This window comes from Bombyx mori, chromosome 5, assembly GCF_030269925.1.
Source record: "Bombyx mori chromosome 5, ASM3026992v2".
NCBI lineage: Eukaryota > Metazoa > Arthropoda > Insecta > Lepidoptera > Bombycidae > Bombyx > Bombyx mori.
In genome coordinates, this window is record NC_085111.1 from 17636707 (window position 1) to 17661787 (window position 25081).

General features: G+C 39.8%; 1 protein-coding gene across 2 annotated transcripts; it reads left to right on the forward strand.

Annotated features, from left to right (window-relative positions):
* Window positions 1-24748, forward strand: LOC101741658 (histone deacetylase 6). 2 transcript variants are annotated; one of them, XM_012688445.4, is made up of 19 exons: window positions 1-206; window positions 293-430; window positions 3705-3797; window positions 4669-4799; window positions 6061-6244; window positions 7055-7257; window positions 7590-7658; window positions 8467-8659; window positions 9262-9321; window positions 10323-10516; window positions 11134-11348; window positions 12412-12493; window positions 12797-12943; window positions 14034-14157; window positions 14555-14764; window positions 15908-16033; window positions 16757-16886; window positions 17377-18098; window positions 20170-24748. In XM_012688445.4, exons 1-19 carry the CDS (start codon window positions 204-206, stop codon window positions 20389-20391), a joined length of 3246 nt encoding a protein of 1081 aa, XP_012543899.2. In that variant the 5' UTR covers window positions 1-203; the 3' UTR covers window positions 20392-24748. The 2 variants fall into 2 exon arrangements, with proteins under 2 accessions (XP_012543899.2, XP_012543900.2); XM_012688446.4 differs by lacking the exon at window positions 9262-9321 and adding an exon at window positions 9362-9421.
* The last annotated feature ends 333 nt before the right edge of the window (window positions 24749-25081 follow it).

Sequence of the window (25081 nt, forward strand, 5' to 3'; positions counted from 1 at the left end):
TTCTTTTCCTTTGTATGGGAGTTGCACCCCCCTGCAAATATCGGTCGCCGAATCCAACCTCCAACCGCACTTGACATATATTCCACAAAAACAAACAAATCACTAAAGTTCAATAAAATATTTTGGCTAAAAAATTCAGTTGATAACAATGTATCTTCAGTAAATAAAATAAATGGTTTTAGCAAAACAAAAACGTTAACATAATGGTGAGTCATTATTAATTCAAAATTCGAATAGTACTTATCAGTAGTTGTAGTTTTAGTGTGATTTATGTAATTTATGTATTGAATAGGCTACACCTCCGCCGACGCAGTCTCGTAGATCGGGCGGTGACAGTAAGAAAGTAACGCCGCCAACGTCCAATATAGTGACCAGGAATGGAGCTCGCAAGGCCAAGATTCAAACTCGAGCAATGTCCGCCGCAGCTAAGGTATTTTTATCATTTTACGACTTCATATCAACCGGTATCATGCCCACTCTTCAAACCACAATTCAAGAGCTCAATTACGAGACTAGAACTTTGCTCAGTACCCCCTACACTGAGACAAAATATTCCTAAGCGCTTGAGAATAAATGGAAGGCAATTCAAGAAAGGCCACGTTATATTTAACATGAATTGTTTTCACATTATAAGCACTTCTTAATACTTAAGTATTAAATGACGGAAGGGAAGATCTTCCACCGAGCGGGTGAGTTTGCTCGGTAGACCGACGGTCCGAATGTTGTTATATATGCAAGCTTGTCTTGAAAATGTTGTAAGCGAGATTCAGGCATCTGTCAGTTACCTTGCGTTCTATGATAGCTAGCTGCCACAATTATGTTAGTGCTATGTACCTAGTCAGCATAAATTCTGTCACATGTTTAATGTAAAATAATTAAAACAAGTTTATTCATTATGTAACCATTCATATACCAAAATGAACTTAACAAAACATAGATTCTTATGACACTAAAGTTTATTCAAAATGACCTCCGTGATTTTGAATACAGGCCTTCAATCTGCACGGCCAGTCGTCTATCGCAGCACGAACGAGGTCCATGTCAATATCGGCGGCTGCCTTAATCAAGGATGTATTGAGTGACTCCAAATTGGGATGAGGCTTTGAGCACGCCTTTTCCTCCAAGTGTTGCCATATCTTGTAATCTAACGGATTCAAATCTGGACTGGAGGAGGGCCAGTCTTCGTGCCAGATGAAGTCGTTTTACGCGCCGCCAGCCAGTCTTGTGTGCTCTTCGCTCTATGAGTTGGCGCCGAATCTTGTTGGAATACCCAGTGCCTGTTATTGAACATGGTATGAGAAACAGGTTCCACAAGGTTCGTCAGGACTGTATTTTGATACACAACTGCATTCGTTTTTAAACCTTTCTCACAAAAATGTACCTCTGTTAAGCCCCATTAACAAACTCCCAACCATTCCATGAGCGAGGATGGAAAATGACCTCGTTGGACACGCGGAATACGGTTGCTCGCTTCTTCACTACTGTGTGCGTACACCTTATCATTTTGTTTGTTGTAGCTCTCTTCTACGGTAAAAATTTTTTCATCCGAAAAAAGAATTTCCCGATATTTTTTTCCCGCGTACCGCTTCAACAAAGCGCGGAATATCTTCAGTCTCAGGTCCATTAGACGAGCATTCAAACGATGTCCTGTTTTTCTTCGATATGCCCGAAGCCCTAAGTCTTCATTTAACACCCTTTTCACCGTGGTTCTGCTTAACCCCATCTGAAGGGCCAACAGTTTCTGCTTACGTTTGGGATTTCTTTGAATTCGCGCCTTCACAGCTTTTATCACTGTTGGAGTCCTAACAGACCGAGGGCGACCACTTCTTGACCTGTCATCTACACTAGAGTCTTCATTGTATCGTTTGATGGTACGATAAACGAATCTTTTGGTTATATTCAAAATTTTCAGTTGTTAAAAATTTGAATTGGCGCGTAACCGCAACGATGCAACGCAATAACTGCAACACGGTCTTCTTTAAGCATCCACTCCATATTTAAAAATGAGTAAAATTCTAAAAGTGTACATTTTTATTTTCATGAACAATTCGAAATTCGAATTCAATAAACTTTTTTGTGGCCAGCATTCTAAAAGAAAAGTTTTTACTGTGTGACAATACTTATGACCTGACTAGTTATAATTGAACTTGTAAAAGATCATCTACATAATGATGGCCTGAACAGTCTATGGCATAGCACTTGGTTAAAATGAAAGACAGTTGAAAGATGTGATAAGGAAAATTAATGGACAGTATTGGTGACTACAAATAGTAAAGTATTTTAAATGTCATCAATACGTCTGTTACTGCCATATTATTATGTCGTCATTAGCAACACACACTGGTCATAGTATTTTGCCTTGAAACACTGCACTTTTGGGATGAGATCTTTGACAGCCCCTGGAAATTTTACTGAAATTTAATTGAAAAGTGCAGCATAGGTAGGCCTGCCACAAGATGGGCCGACGACCTGCTAAAGGTTATGGGATTTCTCTGGATGCAGGATGAACAGGACTATTAATAAAATGTTGGGGAAGGCCCATCTACAGCAATGGATGTCTGTGGGCTGATGTTAATGATATCAATAATGTTAAAAAAATTAATCGAAATATTCATGATCATATTTTTTCTACTATATTTTATAACTAATAAAATACTTCATAGTTTCTTTCTGCACAATGAAAATATTTAAAACATGAGCTATGTATACAATCATTAAAATTGCTGTAAACTAAGCAATGCTTACCTACCTTCTAAAAAGGTTTTTTGATGTTAATTGGCTGTACTTAAATACTTAAAAATATAGTCTCCCACTGCATCCTTATCAAACAATACAATGGTGTTTCAATCTCGCAAGCACATACCCATTTTTCAAATGAAATACATACTTTACAAATGTTCAGTATGAATTTGCTCACTGAACTAAATACACTAAATATAGTTTCAAAAACAATTTAAAGTGATGTTGCTAATTCGTCTAGTAAACTTTAATGGAAACTCTTCATTGCTGCTTTACTTTATCATCTTAGCTTGGTGTAAAGAAAGATGAGTGTTGACAGGCTGGAAGATTTTTTAAGTGGATACTCACTCTCTCACTATCAGGCTACGTTAGAGATCTGATAATGTTATTGAGAAAAGCTAACATAATAATATACCAAATAAATTCTAAGTAAATCAGGTGAAAATGAGGTATTATTACAAAAAAAATTTTGAATTACGATTTTTAATTTTCAAACGACATTGTATGTTATCTAATTATCTCAAAAGTGTAATTAAATTCCAGCACATGATTGATAAGAACAAAGTATAGCTGAGTGCTCACTAGGGGACAAAATAAATGTTTAAATCTTTTTTGTAATTATATCATATCTATAACCTTGCTTGGCAAAGCATGTATTAGCATTGAGGCTACTGGTCTAAAGAGAGTAATAAAAATACAATTTATGTTAGGGGACAGAGTCGCGCGCATCTCTCAGTAAATTTACTGGTTTCAAAGTAAAGTAATATTATTTTTTATTATTTTGTCACGGTTAAACAATAAATTTTATTACTCAGCAATTACTATTTATATAAAAACTACTTTTCAGTCAGTTGCTAATCAGTATCAACGACTTCAAGAAATAAATTCTATGTATATTTTGTAACAGCTTAGTTTAATATTGAGAGTTGTTTTTTGTCTTTAAATCTTTTTGTGTCATTTTTCAGCCTTCAGCATCCTTAATAGCAGCTAAAAAGAAGGCTCAACAGAAAAAGAAGCAAAATCATTTCGTAATGGAGATCAGGGATCATTTTCAGATTGTGAGTATTTTTTAGTTTATTGCTTGATGTCAAGTGTAACGGCCCTTTTACGATGCACACAGTATGGTTTAATATGATACTTTTCACACTCACAGGTATATGGCATGTTAGTCATGGGCTTCTTAAAATACCGTAACTGTCACTAAGATGTGTGATATGCTAGTTTTGAGAATTAAAAGAATGGATTACCATTAAGTAAATTACTATTAAGTAATCATTCACTTGGTAGGCAGCAGCTTGGCTGTGCCCTAGCATAACACTACCCAATTCAATAAGACATTTTTTAATGGTGGTAGGATCTCTTGTAAGTCCGCACGGGTAGGTGTCCCCACCCTGCCTATTTCTATAGTGAAGCAGTAATGCGTTTCGGTTTGAAGGGTAGGGCAACCGTTGTAACTATACTTGAGACTCTGGAACTTATATCTCAAGGTGGGTGGCGCATTTGCTATGGGCTCTAGGAACCACTTTATACCAGGTGGGCTGTGAGCTCGTCCACCCATCTAAGCAATAAAAAAAATGAAAAAAACAAGTTAGAGAATTTTCATTAGGTGGTATTCAGTGGGAGTAATGCACTCAATTTACTGCATATTTAAATTCTATTCATATACGTACATACATATTTTTTGTATTTAAATCATTGTTATGTGTGTAAAAAATATGTAAATATAAAAAAGGCAAAATGTAATTTCCAGTAGGTATCACCAACCTGCCTATACCTACCACCGAGCAATTATTCATTCTGAAATGAATAGTACAACAGCCTAAACAACCTTATTAACATTGCAATGTCTATGAGTTCTCATTATTAAATATCTCGTGAGCAATGAGCTAACTGACCCGTGTAACGAAAAAAGTTTTTGTTTCTTATCAGGCGATGGAATCGAAGACATTAGTGAAGGGTCCAACCGGATTTGTCACCGAGCCTCGCATGGGAGAACACAGGTGCTTGTGGGACGAAAATTACCCAGAATGTCCGGAAAGGCTCATTAGTGTCATCAAGAGGTCAGTAAAAAATATGTAATCTACACTGCTCATAGGCTTTTAACTGCCATACCATGTAATAGAAATAGTCTTGGAGCTGCCACAGTCACTATTTAAAAACTTGATCAGAAAAACATTCTTTATTATTTAGGTTATTTAGGTAATTATGAATGACTTAATGTATTATAAAGATAACCAACCGTAGACCATTTTTGGTATAATTTTCTTTATGTTTAAATTATTTATCAAAAAGTTAGAGTAGAGTTTAAGACCCCAGAAAAAATACCAAAATCAACTACTTACAGAAATAAATATGGCAATATATCTAAATCGGTGTCTCCGTATAATACAGCATAGAAAGAGGGCTAATTAAAGAAGACTAATAGACTAACATTGAAATATAAAGATTTCTATTATAGATAAGATATTATTGTTAGATATTTGAAGTTATACATAAAATAGTATTATTAATGCCGAATGTGATATCCCCTGTTTTCCAATTACAGCCCAAAAGCGCATTATGCGGCATAATGCTCAACGATAATATAAACAAAATTTCGATCAATGCCAACTTAAAGAAAAAACACTTGTCAATTTTCTGTCACTGAGTCGGTATCGATTGCGAGTATCACGCGAGAGCAGTACTTTTGAGAGTGCTCGATCGTTGCTGTAGTTGAAACATTCAATTGAAACATTCAACGTTGAGCATTATGCCGCATAATGCGCTCTTGTGCTGTAATTGGAAAACTACAGGTGGCAGAAAATTGACAAGTGTTTTTTTTCTTTAAGTTGGCATTGATCGAAATTTTGTTTATATTATCGTTGAGCATTATGCCGCATAATGCGCTCTTGTGCTGTAATTGGAAAACAGGGTCTGTCTGTTACATTTTCACATCCAAACCACGATTTTGACCAAATTCGCTATCGGCACTCCGAGAAAAATATAGGCTAATTTTCATCGCAATACTAACTTTAGGCCAAGTTGTAATAAGATCTATTTTACTTTTTTTATTAGTCTTTGGCGGCATTTACAAAGGATAATGGGTTGGATACCTATTTATTGGAATCCGTTTATTATTATGTATGTACTTATTAGATCCGCGAATATAGGAATTGGGTCGCATTTTTTTAATCCGCGAATAATGCAAACACGAATAAAGGGGCGCGAATAAGAAGCTTTTACTGTATATTAAAAAATAATTGTAGTTGCTCCAGAATCTTTCCCCGCACTCTGGGGCTACATCCAGGCAGCAATCCTGAAGAGATTTAATGACGTGTTCAGGTGTCAGGAACTGAACCTGGTCCAGCGCTGCAAGCACTTGGAGCCCCGCGCGGCCACCAAGGAGGAGCTCTGCGTGCTACACGCGCCCTCCGTGTACGAAATGTTAGAGACGACACACGGAAACGACGACGCCGCGTATTTGGAAGAGCTCTCATCGAAATTCGACGCTATTTATATTCATCCAGTAAGTGTTTAAAGATTAATCATGTATGTAAGTCGGCGCGTGTTTTTATAAACCATTAGTTCATGACTAATAAAGATGGGACGACAAACAACACGTGCAAGCATTCATCGAAAACTACACGTGCAAGATAAGAGTCGTAAACAACATCGTCCCACCACGATACCTTGCTATTTTTATAGCATTATACGCTCCGTTGTTGTCTCTCGAGCTCAGAAGCGAGCGAGTCGCCGTATCAGACGGAACGCTCCTGCGTAATATACGCTCCGAGTTAACATTTCTAGACCGCCCGCTTACCATGTCGCTACCCCAAAGTAGAAATACTCCAACATGTATAGCTATGTTGTATTTACATATCCATGGGTGAAAGGCTATGACAGTTCGCTTAATACGCGACATTTATATTTATAATTAAAGGTACGTTTTATTTGGTATTTGCATCATGAGTTCGATGTTTTTAATTGAACTTCAATTAAGTTTACTCCATTGAAATAGCTGAAGAAGTGTTTTTTTGTTATGATATTTTGAGTGTAATGTTGCGAAAATTTCGCTTAAACCAAACATTTAACTTTGTGAAAACAAAATGTAAATTAGATTGTATATTAAAACTTCTCTCTTCCGTGTCCGTCTTTTAATGATGAAATATGTGTAATTGATGTTACTTGGCGTTTGCCAGTATGCTTATACTCACCACAAATATTTGAAGGCCTTAGAAGTTGAAACAAAAGCTCGGCGGGGCCGATTTGGCACTTCCGCATCTATGATTCAAAGCCCGATATCAATTAGCTTACCGCTTCTGTGTCTGTGGTACAGAGCACGCACGAGTTGGCGCTGATATCGGCCGGCTCGACCATCGACATGGTGGACAGCATCGTGTCGGGTGAAGTCCAGAACGGCGCGGCCTTCGTGCGGCCGCCGGGACACCACGCCATGCACTCGGAGCCCTGCGGCTACTGCTTCTACAACAACGTCGCTTTGGCCGCCAAGCACGCCTTGGACAAAAGGGGTCTGCAAAGGTCAGTGAGGCTTACAGACTCGACACGGTATGGGGGTAGTTGAAGATTATGTGAAGTGCACAGTACTACTGGTGGTAGGACCTCTTGTGAGTCCGCACGGGTAGGTACCACCACCCTGCCTATTTCTGCCGTGAAGCAGTAATGCGTTTCGGTTTGAAGGGCGGTCTATCTAATTTTAATTAATATTTTTTTCTCTGAACTACTGTAATTTTTGTATATACTGTAGCATCGACAAACTCTAAGGCTTTGGAGCCATTTTCTTATATAAAAAAAAAGTTCTAGGGCTGAAAAAATTAAAATTATTGAAAGTTAAAAAAATAACGATTTAATAGGATACTGATCGTGGACTGGGACGTTCACCACGGACAAGCCACACAGCAGATGTTCTACGACGATCCCAGGTATACACTTACTTAGTCTTATTAAGCCATTTTTATTTCTTTTTTCAGCGTGGCAAATGGCATTTTAGCCACAGTGGAGTTAAGTTTTAAATAAAGCCCAAAAATATCCAAAAATCATGTTCGTTTGAGATTTAGATTTTTACTTTTGGTATGCCGGAATCGAGAGTAAAATTCAATTTTATTTATTAACATTAAAATATACCTAATGAAATGGCGGGAAATTTACCGAGTGTGACATGGGCTTTTTGGTGAACACGGAAAGTTCGAAAATCTGTTTCTCACAAGAACGTCAGCGATAGCATTTGACAATAGATTTTATTAATTAATACGTGAAGCAAAAGCTTTGTATCCCTTTTTACGAAAATTGCGCGGACGGAGGAGTATAGAATTTCCCACACTTATAGAGAATATAGAGAAGGAGTGCAGAAAGCAATTTTTTTTTTAAATTATGCATTATTAATACATTAAATCAATAAAAAAACATTACACACACTACCATGTATTTGACACACACACCTATGTAGAGTCATTGTCAAACTTTTGTTATTTGTTATTGCATAAAGTCTGTGTTCAAATTGAAAATAAGTTTATAATATTGTTTGTCTTTAATATTATTTGCTTAGAGTGTAGTATTGGCGAAATCAGTGATTATAGAAGTAAAATAGTATTTGATGATAGAACCATAATAATATACAAACTTATGATTTTAATTAATTATAGTCGAATTTCGACTACTGCGGGACCACTAGTTTTATTAATTTCTTGACGAAAAATACATCGTATCGTTAATCCACTGGGACGATTCCAGAGTGGTATACTTCTCGATACACCGCTACGAGCACGGCTCGTTCTGGCCCCAGCTGCGACAGTCCGACTTCCACTACGTCGGCAGCGGCGCCGGTAAAGGATACAATTTCAATGTGCCCCTCAACAAAACCGGGATGAAAGACGGAGACTATTTGGCCATCTGGCACCAGCTGCTTCTGCCCATGGCCTACGAGGTTAGTTAAGTGTCCATCGCACCGACCCTCTCCTGAGTTGCCTTTACTCAGACATATCAGAAATCTAATGGGTTATGTCAGCGCTATGACATGTCCTTCTTCAAACTAGGCTTGTAGAGAGTACTTTACAGTAGGCTGCAGGTTCGCTCTGCCCCTGGCATTGCTGACGTCCATGGGCGACGGCAACTACTCACCATCAGGTGGGCCATATGCTCGTCTGCCTACAAGGGCAATAAAAAAATGTTTTAGGTTTCACGTTGAACTTTTCCAACGACTTTGACCTATGGCAAAGCTGTTGCTAGTGGTAGAACTAATGGCGTCCAATAGCACTGACAGTGTCCAGAATCCATCTGACTAGGGTATTGACCGTGGCTAACTGCTGCATGAGCCGGGTGAGGTCATAGATTCTTTCAAGTTGACTTTCATAATACTTGAACTTATCGGTACTCAAAGGTTCCGAATGTCACCACACTCAAAGTGACCTAACAATCAGCTGACGCGAAGGTCGAGGACCTCACCCGTCGCGGAAGGTTTTACCTCGCCTATAACGACAATGTGTGATATGTTTTTTTTTTAAATAAAATTTTCTCTCAATCATACAGTACCAGCCGGAGTTGATCATAGTATCTGCAGGATACGACGCGGCCATCGGATGTCCCGAGGTACAATGATCTGATTACGCATGTTGTTGATCTATTTCAGTTCGCGCCCCAACTTGTAATAGTTTCGGCTGGTTACGATTCGGCCTTAGGAGATGAAAAGGTTCGATTTTAAACTCTCTCTCTGTGATTTATGAATTGTCATCCATGCCATTAACAATGCTTATAAACTGCCAATTGGAATTGAAATGACGCCTCAGTTATCTTTAAGCATGAGTTTCGGAAAATTAATGCTTTAAATTGCTGTTTTCCAAAAGGTTTGGTACTTAAATTTCTATTATGCAAATTAAAATCAACGGAATGAGGACAATTTTTGAATTGAGATTTAATTGAGAACAGGCGCTGGCCGTCCGGGGTGTTCATATTGAATCTTGTTTTTGAAAGTACACTTAAACTAAATATAATTTTGTTTTGAAGTGAAACTTCTTTAGGCGCGTTGGGAGTAAAATGTAACTCGCGACAGATTCGTTGCGGATAGAGAGAAAAGATACGATTTAGAAAGAGCGAGAGTGAGAAAATAGACAAAGCGCCTCGCGAACCATTTGACCGTGAAGAGGCAATAGGACAAAACGGGCTAGATCGTTTCTCTTATACACAGCATTCTCTATTACAAGAAAAATTTATTTAAGGATGAAAAATTAAGAAAATCAAAGTACACCGCAAAAGAAGTGTCACTTCTTTCACGTGCACCAAGCTGCACGTGCACCATTTTTTTACACCTTGGGTTTCATTGTTGGAGTTTTAGTAAAGGTCCCTAATTTTTTTCAAAAAAGATTACAGCCTATGTCACTCGGGAATAATGTAGCTTCCAAACAGTGAAAGATTTTTTCAAACCGGTTCAGTAGTTTCAGAGCCTGTTCATTACAAACAAACAAACAAATCCTTCCTCTTTATAGTATTATAATATAGACAAGCTTATGTTTGTCAGTTTGTGCATGTCATTGGTGTTCGACTTGTTCCGCTAAAGTTGGACAAGTCGGTCCTACCCTTAATGGGTGTTGTAGGGAGAGATGGAGGTGAGTCCGGCGTGCTACGCGGTCCTGCTGCACGCGCTGCAGTCGGTGACGTCGCGCGTGTGCGTGGTGCTGGAGGGCGGCTACTGCCTGACGTCGCTGGCCGAGGGGGCCGCCCTCACGCTGCGGACGCTGCTGGGCGACGCGCCCCCCAAACTGGAGCCCCCCACGCCCCCCTGCGACTCGTGAGTACTTCTAAGAGACATAGTCGCATACCAAAGTGATAACTCCCTATATTTCAATTGATCTAATATACTGTCTATTACAATTTTAACGATACAATTTGTTATAAGTAATTAAAAAAACGTACGTGTAATAAAATAAAGTAAAAATTTGAAATACTCTGCTGAAGTAGTCGTTAACTGAATTGAACATAATTAAATAATCTTAGTATGCAACATTTTTACCGTTCAACATAATTGCATGTATACGAAGGGTGAGCACTTTGAGCACGCCTACATGCTCGGTGAACCTGGTATGACCCCTCAAGGCTACCAGGATAAGTATAAAAAAACCGACCAGTTTCTTGCTGGGGACTTCAAAGGAAATCAGATTTTGAAAATTCATCCTTATCTTACTTTTCATGATTCTTGTTATTTATTTAAGTACTTGCTATTTACATTCATCAATGTGAATAGCGGCGTTCCGTGATGTGGGCATCCGTCTATACATCTAGTGCAACAATAAAACGATAATTAAAGTCGCTTACTGCTGCAGGTTTTGACAGTTTTCCACAATCAACAATCTCACAGCCGAATCATTACATACTTAGACCTCACGAGGGCATAAATATCGATTGCAGAATCCGCGACACGATACTGGACTGCATATACGCGCACAGACAGTACTGGAGCTGCTACAGCTACCAGCCCGCGCGGGGGGACCGCCACGAGGTGCTCGTGCGGTGGCGGGGCGACGAGACGCGCCCGTCGCGCTTCGCCACCCGGGACTGCTACCCGACGCAGGACGAGCCCACCCGCCGGGCCCTCGAGGACAGACTCGACCACTTGCGAGCGGGTGAGTGGGGGGGCGGGGGCACGGATGAGGAACGACGACTGTCCTCTTATGAACAATGACGTCATTAATATAATATTTAGAAACTAAACTAGCTGACCCGGCAGACTTCGTAGTGCCTTAATCAATAAATAAAAGACCTAAACTTTTGTATAAAATATAAACTTAAAACAAACAAAAGGAATCCGTCCGACGGGGGACGGGGGGGGGACACATTAAAGGAAAAACAAAATTATTATTTTTGTTTAATTCCGAGCATTTTCATATTTATCTACCTTTTAAACCTTCTCTGGACTTCCACAAATAATTCAAGACCAAAATTAGCCAAATCGGTCCAGCCGCTCTCGAGTTTTAGCGAGACTAACGAACAGCAATTCATTTTTACATAGATTAGTATAGTATTCGAAATAGATTAGTATTCGAAAGTTGAATTCAGTGGAGACCGCGTACTGGCAAGTGCAACGTGAGACGGCCACCTACCTGATACCTGATGTATCACTTAACTTAGTGAAAACCTCTGGGTTACGTTGAATGCAGAGGACAGTACTGGAGGCCGATTGGAGGGACCTATGTTCAGCACTGGACAGACTGGATGACAAGTGTTCAGTGTCACGCGAGTTCATTGACCCCGAGTTGATTTTTATTATGTTACATTGCGTGACAGTGTAAGTTCATAATATACTATTAATATTATTATATAAATAGGAATGTTCGGCTTCCGTCTATCAGTTAAGTTTGTTTGCCGGATCCCCTGGATCCGTTCTGGGTGCCTTTAGGCTCCTCAAGCACGAAGAATTCGACGAGCGAACTAACCCATAGACACAGCCCACTGAGTTTTTCGAGGGATTTTGTCAGTGGGACGAGTTTCCGATCCGGCGGTAGATTCTGCTATGCAGTACCTCTTGCTAGGGCTTGTGTTAGCAAAATCCCTTAGGTTGAGTCCGTGAGCTCAGTTGGAATAGCCCCCTAGGCTACCAGCGACTAGGTAGGGGGAAAAGACTTTATTGAAGTTACCATGGGGGGCGTGCCCGACGAATCACCAATCAATCATTTTTCGTGTTTTCAGTGACGGATCTGACGTCACCGACCCACGCGGTCGGTTACGTGTACGACGAGGCGATGCTGAAGCACAGGAACGTGGTCGAACCGTGAGTCCACCGGAGACGGTCGCTGGGCTATTGGTTTTTTTTTTATTGCTTAGATGGGTGGACGAGCCCAGCCCACCTGGTGTGAAGCCGTTGTAACTATATTGAGGCCTTAGAACTTATATCTCAAGGCGGGTGGCGCATTAACGTTGTAGATTTTTTATGGGCTCCAGTAACCACTTAACACCAGGTGAGCTGTGAGCTCGTCCACGTCCAAGTCATTAAAAAAATCTTACTTTTTATATTATTGTATGGGTTAAAAGATTAATTCTCTAGCAGTTAAGTTTAATCTAGATTTCCTTCTAGAGGCCACGTCGAAAGTCCGGAGCGTATCATGAGGATCCACGAGCGACATCGGGACTTCGGTCTGCTGGAGAGGCTGCACCGGCTGCCCGGCCGCGCCGCCTCCGACCAGGAGATACTGAGCGTGCACTCCGACAAATATTTGGACAGGTGCCTTGTGGAGATTTACACAAATACCTTCGCCGCTCAAATATATTTAATTAATACTAGCTGACCCGGCAGACTTCGTAGTGCCTCAATCTATAAATAAAAGACCTAAACTTTTGTGTAAAATATAAACTTAAAACAAACAAAAGGAATCCGTCCGACGGGGGACACATTAAAGGTAAAACAAAATTGTTATTTCTATTTAATTCCGAGAATTTTCATATTTAGGTTTTCACTTTTTAAACCTTCTCTGAACTTCCACAAATAATTCAAGACCAAAATTAGCCAAATCGGTCCAGCCGTTCTCGATTTTTAACGAGACTAACGAACAGCAATTCATTTTTATATATATAAGATTTCAGACGAGGGAGTCCAAATAGAGTTCCTTTTTTATTTCGCGTGAAAATCGTGTTTTTAGATCACTCGTAATTAACACGATAATCGAAACAATAGGAATGTTATTGTTGCAGCAGCTTACACAGCTATAACACTTTTTAATTTTATTTATCGTCTTATTTCGGAAGTTTTTTTTATAAAGGATTTTATGACCTTGTAACTGAGACCTTTAAGTCAAGTCTTATTTTAATTTATATTCTTTTTCATATGAAAATAATATGTAACGAAATGAAATGAGATTAGATGATATGGTATGAAATATAATCTCAGTAAAATAATGGTCATTTACTTGGTAGACTTTTTCAATGGACTGTTTGTAGGATCCCGATAAGTTACGTTTAGCGGCTTTGTTTGATTTACTTACATTTGTGTACTTTCACAGATACTAAACAGTTAATAAACCAACATTATTACACATTAAACCCGAAGAAACACTAAATATACAAAATAAAACAAATCATAATATAACTTCACTCCTTGGGTTTCCGCCAAAAAGTCCATTTCGGAGGTAAATAGTATGCTGTCACAGACTATCTTTTTTTTTTCAACCTGTTGTGCGTTCCGGCTTACGCATGCTAAAAAAAAGGTGTCATTCTAAAACGCCACACAGAATTTTAATTTAAACAAAAATCAATCTTATCGCAATATGTTTTGTAGAATTTGTGTTTTTATTTATTTATATGCTGTATCTCCTCAGGTTAAAGGAGCTGGCGTCGACGAAGTTGCGGGACCTGAATAACCAGAAGGAGGAGTACGACTCTGTGTACTTTCACCCGGAGTCGCTGTCCAGCGCTGCTGTGGCGGCCGGCTGCGTGCTGCAGGTTTTGTTTTATTGCTTGGATGGGTGGATGAGCTCATAGCCCATACTGGTGCCCATACTTACTGGAGCCTATAGACATCTACAACGTCACCACCATCTACAGTGCCACCCACCTTGAGATATAAGTTCTAAGGTCTCAGTATAGTTACAATGGCTGCCCCACCCTTTAAACCGAAACGCATTACTGCTTCACGGCAGAAATAGGCGGCGTGGTGGTCCACTGAAATCGAATGTATTTCTGTGAGTCCTAAAGGATTAAAACAAAAGAAGGAAAAAGTTATCCAGGCGCCTTAGTAACAGAAATCGACAATATTACTTGAGTGCGCCGCGTAGGGCACCGGTGACCTACACGGCAGTCAAAGGGTTAAGACTGAGTGGCACGGTGTTCCGCTCGGCAGGCGGTGGAGGCGGTGGTGTCGGGGCAGTGCGGCGCCGCCGCGTGCGTGGTGCGCCCGCCCGGACACCACGCCGCCCGCGCCGCGCCCGCCGGCTTCTGTCTGCTCAACAACGCCGCGCTGGCCGCCCGCGCCGCCCACCGCGTGCTGCTGCTCGACTGGGACGTGCACCACGGGAACGGCACGCAGGCGCTCACCTACACCGACGACCAGGTGCAACTACACTTGCTCCCAATTTATATCCTTCACACACTAAACAGCAATGACCGTATAAAAAACCATTGGTATACTGGTAATCTCTTTTTTTTTATTACTTAGATGGGTGGACGAGCTAACAGCCCACCTGGTGTTAAGTGGTTACTGGACGGCTGCCCCGCCCTTCAAACCGAAACGCATTACTGCTTCACGGTAGAAATAGGCAGGGTGATGGTACCCACCCGCGCGGACTCACAAGATGTCCGACCACCAGTAAAGGACCGATACTTGCATAATATAATGCCTGTATATTATACTTCATCACTAATCTATATTTCTATACTAATATTATAAAGAGGAAAGATTTGTTTGTTTGTTTGTTTGTATTGAATAGGCTCCGAAACTACTGAACCGATTTGAAAAATTCTTTCACTGTTTGAAAGCTACACTTTTCCAGAGTGACATGCTATATTATTATTTTTTTTTAAATGAGAGATTCTTACTAAAACTCCAATAATGAAACAAATAATAATATAAAAATAATAAAAAATTAGATTTTTTATTTTTATTTAAATGAAAATTAGAGTTCATTAAAATAATTATTATTATTCAAACTATAATACTTTATAATTTTCTATTTTTAGAAACCTGACGCAAATATAAGGGTTAATGTGTGTGTATTATATTTTTTTATATTTAAATTTTTGTTAAAGACCCGAGCGAAGTCGGAGCGGCCCGCTAGTAAAATATATAAGTGATTGAGTTTGTTTTCAATGTCAAATCAATAAGGTAGGCAGCTGCTTGGCTTACCCCTGGCATTGCTGACGTCTATAAGCGACGGTAGCCACTCAATATTAGATGGGTCGTATGCCCGTTTGCCTACGAGGGCAATAAAAAAATAAATCGAAATTTACATGTATTATATTTCGCCATTATGCATCGCCATATAAACACGAATCCAGGGAAGATTTGTGTCATAATTTCTCTCGTACTACCTATGCACGACAGAAGGCGTGCGAGTAGTTTAAAAAAAATGTTATGCACAATAATTAGCGACGACAGTCCTAGCGGAGTCTGACGGAGTATCACTAATTAACAATATAATCAAGACAACCCACACAAAAAATGCGTGTCGATTATAAAATCGATTTTCTCTTTCAGATACTGTACATATCGATACATCGTTACGACCACGGCTCGTTCTTCCCGCACTCGAAGGACGCGGACTACACGGCCGTGGGCACGGGGCGGGGCGAGGGCTACAATATCAACATACCTTGGAATAAGGTAATAAACTAGAATACTGTTACGCCGGTAAGAGTAAACGCCATATCGAAAACGAATATCGGAGGATCTAATAACATCTAGAACGCTCGAGAAGCACAACGCCATCTATTGTCAGATAGCGGAAACGCGCATCGAAAACACTCGACTTGTGAGGAATGTTCTCGGCGACTCTAGGGATGTCGTATCGACTATAAAAACGTTGCAGAGATGCAACGCAGTCAGTTAGTAATCGGAACTACTCGAAGCGAAACAGCGAACTTATCACCTGAAGCGAACCGGGAGAAGTGAATATTGTTAAGTACAAATTAAAGCTATTAAGCATTTAGAACACTTAAGAAACACTTTAAAATTCTCAATTCACTTCTTCCGCTTCGCTTGGAGTACTTCCGATTACTGACTCCTTCGTGCCATCTCTGCAACGCTTCCATAGTCGACACAACAACTCTACAACTATTGAGAACATTCCCGATAAGGCGAATCGTTTCGATATGTGTTTCCACTATTTGATAATAGATAGCGTTGCACTTTTCGAGCGCTCTCGATATGATTAGTTCTTTTGTTATTTTTTTCTGCTATTTGACAACAGATGGCGTTATAATATTAGCGGTGTTGACTTCAAACTTGAGTTTAGAAAATCAGTCGACTAGTGAGATGTTTTTCATTGTCCCAAAAATACAAAGTATATATGCGTGTCCTGATGACTTCCCTTTATTTCTCCGTCAGCGCGGCATGGGTGACGCGGAGTACATGGCCGCCTTCACCCAGGTCGTGCTGCCGATAGCTCACGAGTATAATCCGGATCTGGTGATCGTGTCAGCGGGGTTCGATGCCTGCGTGGGAGACCCACTGGGAGGTTAGAACGCTTTTTGTTTAAACAAGTAAACTCGCCTTGTCAAATTAGCCGAGCGTAAATTCGTTACGTGTGGCGTAATTTGGGGCCAAAATTTATACACTAGCAATCGCCCACGTATGCTCACACACTAATGATCTATTTCATCTTTATATGAAAATGTTTGAGTTATTTGATGTAAAGTACATACACGATTCACACAACGACTATCAGCATCAAAATATTAGATTTTCAAAAAATATTTTTTTACAGAAAATATCATATATTCGACATTCGTAAGGATTAAAAAGAAAAAATGCATACCATGTCCTGATAATTACGCATATAAAAAAAGCAGTGAAACCGCACTAAAGTATCCCTGTATCACACACACGATAATCAACTCTTATTTCAAAATATACAGTATACCAGCAGCCTCCACGCCTTGATACAAGGTCAAGAGTCTATTGAACATCCAATCGTTACTTGTATACTCTGAACGTACTGCTCTCAGGTTGTAAAGTAACTCCGGAGTGCTACGGCCGCATGACGCAGCTGCTGCGAGGGCTCGCCGGAGGTCGGGTGGTGCTCTGTCTAGAGGGCGGCTACAACACCACCGCCATCTCCTACGCCATGACCATGTGCACCAAGGCCCTGCTGGGAGACCCCATACTGCACCACTACGAACCGAGGACCGCCTGCCACTGGTCCGCCGTCGAGACCATAAACAACGTCATCAGCACGCACAAGAAGTACTGGAAGAGCCTCGCCTTCCAACTCGCTCTGCCGTCTGAGGACGTCCTCCAGCGGCCGGCGCCGTCGCGAGGCCTGTCCGACCTGTCCGACGCGCTGTCGTCTTCATACGAGGACACCAAGTCGGACTCCAAGAGCGGCAGTCAACTGGACACTTCCCTGGAGCACAACATGGCCAACCTCAGTCTGAACAAATGTGGAGACGGCGTGCACTGCGGCACTGACGACGAGGACGAGGCCGGCGACACCGCGTCCAATTCTAATCCGGAATCGACTGGCAATACCAAGAGTTTAGTGGATTACTTGTCGGAGAACATGCAGGCGCTCGTGGAGGGCGAGATGTTCGCCGTGGTGCCGCTGGGCTGGTGCCCGCACCTGGAGGCGCTGTACGCCATCCCCGCCGGGGTCCGCTTCCAGCAGGGACTCCAGTGTGTCGACTGCGAACACACCCTGGAGAACTGGGTGTGTCTGCACTGCTACATTGTGAGTATGCGCCATTATCCCATAGGGTGTGCAACCTAATAAGCCTAATAACCTGAGAGCCTTGAGAGGCTATATCAACGTAACCTTAACTAGTAGGTGAGCTCACGGGGCTCAAACCTGATGACGTTACTAACACGAACCCTAGCAAGAGCCGTGCTTCGCAGAATCTACTACCGGATCGGAAACACGACCCACTGAGAAGATCCGGCGAGAAACTCAGTGGGCTGTGTCTGTAGGTTAATATACTTTGTGGACGATGACCGGGTGTGCAGCGGGTGTCGCAATCTCGTTCACTTGAATGACCCGGAGGCGCCGCGAGTTCGATTCCCACGTCGAACAAACATTCGTGTGATAAACACATTTATTTACTCTGTCTGGGTGTTTTATATCTGTATACGGTCTTTGAAGATGGCCATGTGTGCTTAAACACTAAGTCCAAGTTCAATTGTCTCTGAGGTCACGGTCCGACTGTCTGCCACATTAATTAACATGTAGACGTGATCGAAGCTTCAATTTGTATAACGCATGTTTATGCACCCTTCAAACAGGAATACGTTACTGCTTCGTGACAGCAGTAATCAATTAAATTAATTATATTTAAAAAAATATATATTATATAAAAAAATCCGTTTTAATAATTTTTAAACGATGTTAACGTTTTATCATGGAAGTCAATCGTGAAAATACTAATAAACGTAACTATGTATTTTATTACAAAGAATGTGTACCGGCTTGCGGGATTTGAACGCCGGCCCAGTCGCGTCGCTCGGTACTAGTGCATCGGGCGACTTATCCTTCAGGCCACGGCTACTTATCGCTATCAGAGAGTCTCATTAGCACTGTTGTCACGTGATGACGTCATCGCCTGTTTTGTAATATCTGAGAGATGGTAGCATGTCCCACTGCGCCTACCCTACCCTTAATCTTCAGAGTATGAACAGCTACTTCATCCAACTGTCGGCTGTCGATGTTTTTTTTTATTTATTGGAGTTTACTCCTTAAGAATCGATTTACATATATAGGCCCGGGGTATGAAAATTATGGGGACCAAAATCGTACTAGAGAGTATAGCATGTCACACGAAATGCGTTATGCGCCTGATTGGCTCCTGATTGGCCAATCAGGAGCCAACGCGCGGCCGCGTTATCGCAGGTGACGCCGGGCTGCTGCGCCGGCAGTCCGCCACAAAGCCTCGTACTGATCGCGCGTTTCTCTCATTATTGTATTTTCATATATTTGTTAGTCGTTTGTTTTGTGTCTCGTTAATTTGTTAATAATCTGTAGTGTATCGTGTTGTCGTAATATAGAACTATTTCTCGTATTGTTTCGTTTAATTTACCGACATCGTTTTGCTTGTGGCCGGACGCCGTTCGGGTTCGATTCCTGAACGTATCAACTGTTAGTGGGTTGATACCCGAATATAACCCGCTACAAATCATTTATTAATAAAGCTTTTTTAATAAATGCATATTTTACTGTATTCAACTGACACAAATTTATATTTATATCCAGTAAACTCCAGTCGTGCGTCGGAGCGGACACACACACTTTTTTTTTTTTTTCTTAGATGAGTGGACGAGCTCACAGCCCACCTGGTGTTAAGTGGTTACTGAAGCCCATAGACATCTACAACCGTAAATGCGCCACCCACCTTGAAATATAAGTTCTAAGGTCTCAGTATAGTTACAACGGCTGCCCCACCCTTTAAACCGAAACGCATTACTGCTTCACGGTAGAAATAAACAGAATGGTGGTACTCATCCGCGCGGACTCACAAGAGGTACTACCACCAGTGGTTACGCAAATTATAATTTTGCCGGTTTGATTTTTATTACACGATGTTATTCCTTCACCGTGGAAGGCAATCGGGAACATTTGTTGAGTACGTATTTCATTAGAAAAATTGGTACCCGCCTGAGATTCGAACACCGGTGCATCGCTCAACACGAATGCATCGGACGTCGTATCCTTTAGGCCACGACTACTTCCAAAATTCTAATTCCAAAATTATTCATCCAACTGTCACCATGTCGGCTGTTGATGTTTAAATCGTGTATTGGGTTGAGTCTAGACGGCGTGCGCGCGCGGCGTGAACGCTCACATGCAGGCGCACTGGGCGGCGAGCGGGCACGCGCTGGTGCTGTCCCTGCGCGACCTGTCCGTGTGGTGCTGCGCGTGCGACGCCTACGTGGACCACCCGCTGCTCTACGACGCCAAGAACAACGCGCACCGCTGCAAGTTCGGCGAGGACATGCCGTGGTGCTACGCCGCAGACGCCGTAGAGATGCACTAGCCCCGCCGCTCATATCGACGCTTGAAAGGCAAACGTGACTAAGCAACAATAAATGGTTTGTACATAAATGATAGGCAATAACGATATTCAATGCGCAAAAAATATATATTTCTAGGTCTATTAAAATTATTTCAATCCTACAGCTAGATTCGTTAAAATAGATTTTTTTCAGGTATTTCAACTTTAAATTAGTCTACTGTAAAGTTTACGCATTGTCGCTTAGTCACGTTTGCCTTTTAAGCGTCGATACAGGGTGTGCAACTGTCAAACTAATCTGAAGCGAACGAAAAAAATGTATGGTAATCATATAACGCAAAACTGTACAGTTGGGCTGTGCACGGCGTCAGCCACAGGACCGCTACATATCTTCGTTTCTAGAATCGTCTTTCAAATATCTAAACAAAAATGGCGCTGGTCGCTTTGTTCCATACGTGTTATATTCACAGCCATCTAACCTACTTACTAAATCAGACCGTTATATAATTTAATTAAAATATCAATCTCATGGCTATAACTATTGGCTCCGGTGAATACTTCACACCAAGTAACCCTAGCACTCATTAACCTACGCAATAAATAAAAGTTAAAAAAATCATTATGTATTTTAAATGTTTTGTACTGTACCACTGAAACACTTTTGCGGCTCTCTGTACAACTAAAAGTCTCTGAACTTAAAAGGCGAATTTACATTACGAAATTGGTGGCATGAAATTAATTTCGTGACATTAGTTTTAACAACAGTTTCACGTATAATTTAATAGTTTCGTAATGCATGCATTAATTTCATGCATGCAAATTAGTTTCGTGCCCTGCGCGATTTTTTGGTGAAATTAGTGTCAGCAACTAATTTCATAGTGTAGACGCGACGTGAAACTAATGTCGCGAAAGGGCCTGCGCTGTGCGGACGTGTGTATTGTTAGTTCGGACGCGCTTCAAGCGTTGAAAATGGCAAACCAACGATGGAGTACAGAAAAATAAAATATCTTATTAATGAATATCAGTGTCAAGGGTGTCTCTGGGACCCGAAACACCTACAGTAAAAAATTAAAATTATCTTCACTCATTCGAAAATAATTTTTATAACTCTCAGGGTCTTCATCTGCTAATTCAGAGACTAACTTCATTGCACCTAAATGCCTTGTTGACCATCCTCGAATCTACCAACGTCTTTTTTTTCTTGATAGACTTTTAAGTTTATAGTTAGGTATATAAGCATTTCTTTATCTACATTGAATATAGCAAATTATAGCTTTGATGCTAACGGCGCCATGGTTACTGCGATATTGTGGATTTCGCGACACTAATTTTTTAACGAAATTACTTTCGCATATATCGAAACTACTTTCGTGAAACTGAGCTCAACATGCATGACACTAATTTCGTAATGTAAATCCCGCATAAGTAACACTGAATCGTTTGCTGGTGTCCAGTGCAGCCAGCACAGCGCTCTTTGTGAATTTTGATTCTCGTCTCGGGATCAATTCCAATGCCTCTTGTTGTTGTATACAGGGTGTGCTAAAACCCAACTCGATGACTCCGGTAAATTAAAAATGCCGAAAAAACCGATTGATTTTCCATGAACAATATGCAGTATGGTAATTACTACTCCTACTACTAGAAAAACTGTGAAATAAAATTGAATAACAAGAAGTTAACATTTCCGTAACAAATATATAGTATACTTAGATATATACTAGTACTAATTATACTACTGCCTCTATATGGTACTATCCTTACTTGAATTTAAATATTTTTAAAATTAAAGAATATGTACCAAACTGGGTTTTCGTCACATTATAAACACCCAATATAGTGATGTGTAAAAACACGCAAAAAGAGTTTTGTAATTATTTATAGGTTAAACTCACATATTAGAAAATACTTTAATCAATTTAAAACAATATAGAAATACTATATCTGTATACTAATTGTTCCTAATGATAGTAAATTATGTTTATATTTTTACTAATTGTAATTTTCATTGCTTTAAATTGCGGGTTATATAATATATAATAGTGAGTGTCTATCTAACTGGAAACATTGTAACGCTAAATAATTAAATACATACATTAAAAACTCGAAATTGGAGGATGAGGTTTACAAATTGTTTTTTTTTATTGCTTAGACAGGTGAACGAGCTCACGGCTCAGCTGGCGTTAAAAGGTGACCGGAGCCCATAGACATTAACAACGTGAATGCCACCACTAACAATTTTAAGATGCGAGTTTTAAGTATCAGTTTTTACCTGCACAACAGCAACCCCACCCTTCAAACCGGAACGCATTACTGCTTCGCGACAGAAATAAGCGGGGTTGTGGTAACTACCCGCGCGAGCTTACAAGACGACCCATCACTAGCAAGTTGTATGATTATGTATATAGTATAAGATTTTTTGTGAAAATGTGTTCATAGAGTAGAAAGTCACGAAAGAAAACAAAGAATACAAAAGGCGATCTTTGTAAAAATTAGGCCCCGACCTCAAACTTGATATTATGGTTCAATTTACGAGAAACAGCATCATCACAAAAATAACATACTAGAACTATCGTAATACCCGAAATTAACAATAGATATGTTAATTTTGTTCAGAAATGTTATTTATAATTTAATTAACATGAAAAAAATGTAGAAATATAAATCTGTTTTCATTTTTTTTTAAAGCGACTTGTGTCCGTGAATTTTTGCAAAATTGCCTCTTAGTGCCAAGAGTTTATCGAAATCGCTTTTTTTGTGGATGGAAGGACCGCGGTCGGCCCGCTGAGGGCGCATGGGTCATTCAATTGCATTATCGACGAAATACGTACAGTTGTCCGCATCTACGGCACAGTAGTCTGCAGTGTGGTTCTGTTAACCGTTACAGTGATGCCTAGTGCGCTTGTAGGGTGAGTGAGGCAGCCGTTGTAACTATACTGACACCTTAGAACTCATATCTCAAGATGGGTGGCTTCATTTATATTATAGATGTCTATGGGCCGGTGACCACTTAGCACCAGGTGGGCTGTGAACTCGTCCACCCATCTAAGCAATAAAAAAAACTTGGACGCAATTAAATATGCAAGATATCTCTTATAAAATTCTATGCAAATCAATACAAAATATTAAAGCAAAAAGAAAGCCGACTTCGACAAATAAAATGTGAGTATTATCGTACATTACTTAAAGAGGATTAAATATGCATTATTAAAGATATGACTCAAAAATAACTATTCAGATCTTGATAAAATTGTAATGGAATCGCACTAAAAATACCAGCTTCCAAATAATAACTTTAAAAAAAAGAATGATTAAAATCAGTTCACCTAGGATAAAGTCGAATCGATAGCCTCCCCTCCTTTTTTTTAAGTCTGTAGAAAATCATTTGTGTATTAAACTTTTGTGTCTCTAATAACTAATTAGAAGATAATTTTCTTAATAATTGAAATTTATATTTTGATATTTGTTTATTTTGCAATACGACTGTTATGTATTGTCTGTTGTGCGTATTGTGTGAAATACGTTTAAGGCACTGATTACATATCACAAATGTTTTGATATAGTATAATATATATTTGATATGTTATAAAGATGTATATGAAATTTGTGATTGTTACTAATGTATGCTTTTATATAAATGCGTTTATCGTATTTAATTATTTATAATAGGAATGGAAATATCTACATTTTCAATAGTTTGAGAAGTCTTTGTGCTTATTGTGTGTTTTTTAACGTTCTCGATAACGTAAAAGTTAACTCAAATTGGTATGGAGTTGGAACGTTCGCCTACGTTTGCCGCTAGGGGCGCTGTTCCAACTTCATAAAAATTTGAGTTAACTTTTACGCTATCGAGAACGTTAAAAAACTCGCACTAAGCACACAGGAGTGCTTGCGGTCGGCAGCTAGTAGACAATGTATGTATTTGCATTCTTAAGTCATAGTTTACATCAACTGAGTGCTCGTATGTCAGTTTATTATCACATTTTAATGATAATAAAAACTTCATTTAATAATGTTTATTTGCATGATTTATTATTTGTAACACCTTCATGCAGGCTTTATTGAAATTAACCTAATAACTGGTACATACATAATGTTAATAATTTGAATATTTTGTGCAGTGTACCCATATTAAAAAAAATATGTTTCGATGTTGTGTAGATTTCCCGCTCTCTGTCAGGTGTCAATGTAAAAAGTTTCTTATAGGCCGCCTTTATGTACTTTTTAACTTTATTTATTTGAACGTAATGGATTAAATTGACGCATTAATTTATTTGAATAATAAAGACATGGTTAAAGATAAACAGGTTATAATTTTTTTTATTTAAGAAATCCATAAATTGTAAAGCGTCCTATATTTAATTACAGCTACAACAGAACAGAACTCGGTGGTATTATTTTATTTTAGGACATAATTAAAACCTTAGCTTAATTTCGTTTTCATAGTCATTATATTATTACCAATGAATACTTTACAGTTTCCACGTTGACCGTCAGCGACTGGCGTGTTGCTTATCAACATTTGAATAATGCGCTGGCCAAGAAAACTAAAACTCTTGGAAACCGAAAATAATAGTGTTAAATCATTCACTAACACAAATATGGGCCGTACCCTGGTCTCAATCAATAAAAACATAAAAAGACCAATGATGAGCGCATTTTCAGCAACAAATCTTCGTTACGTGGCATATACTTTAATCGCTTTCGCTCAACATCG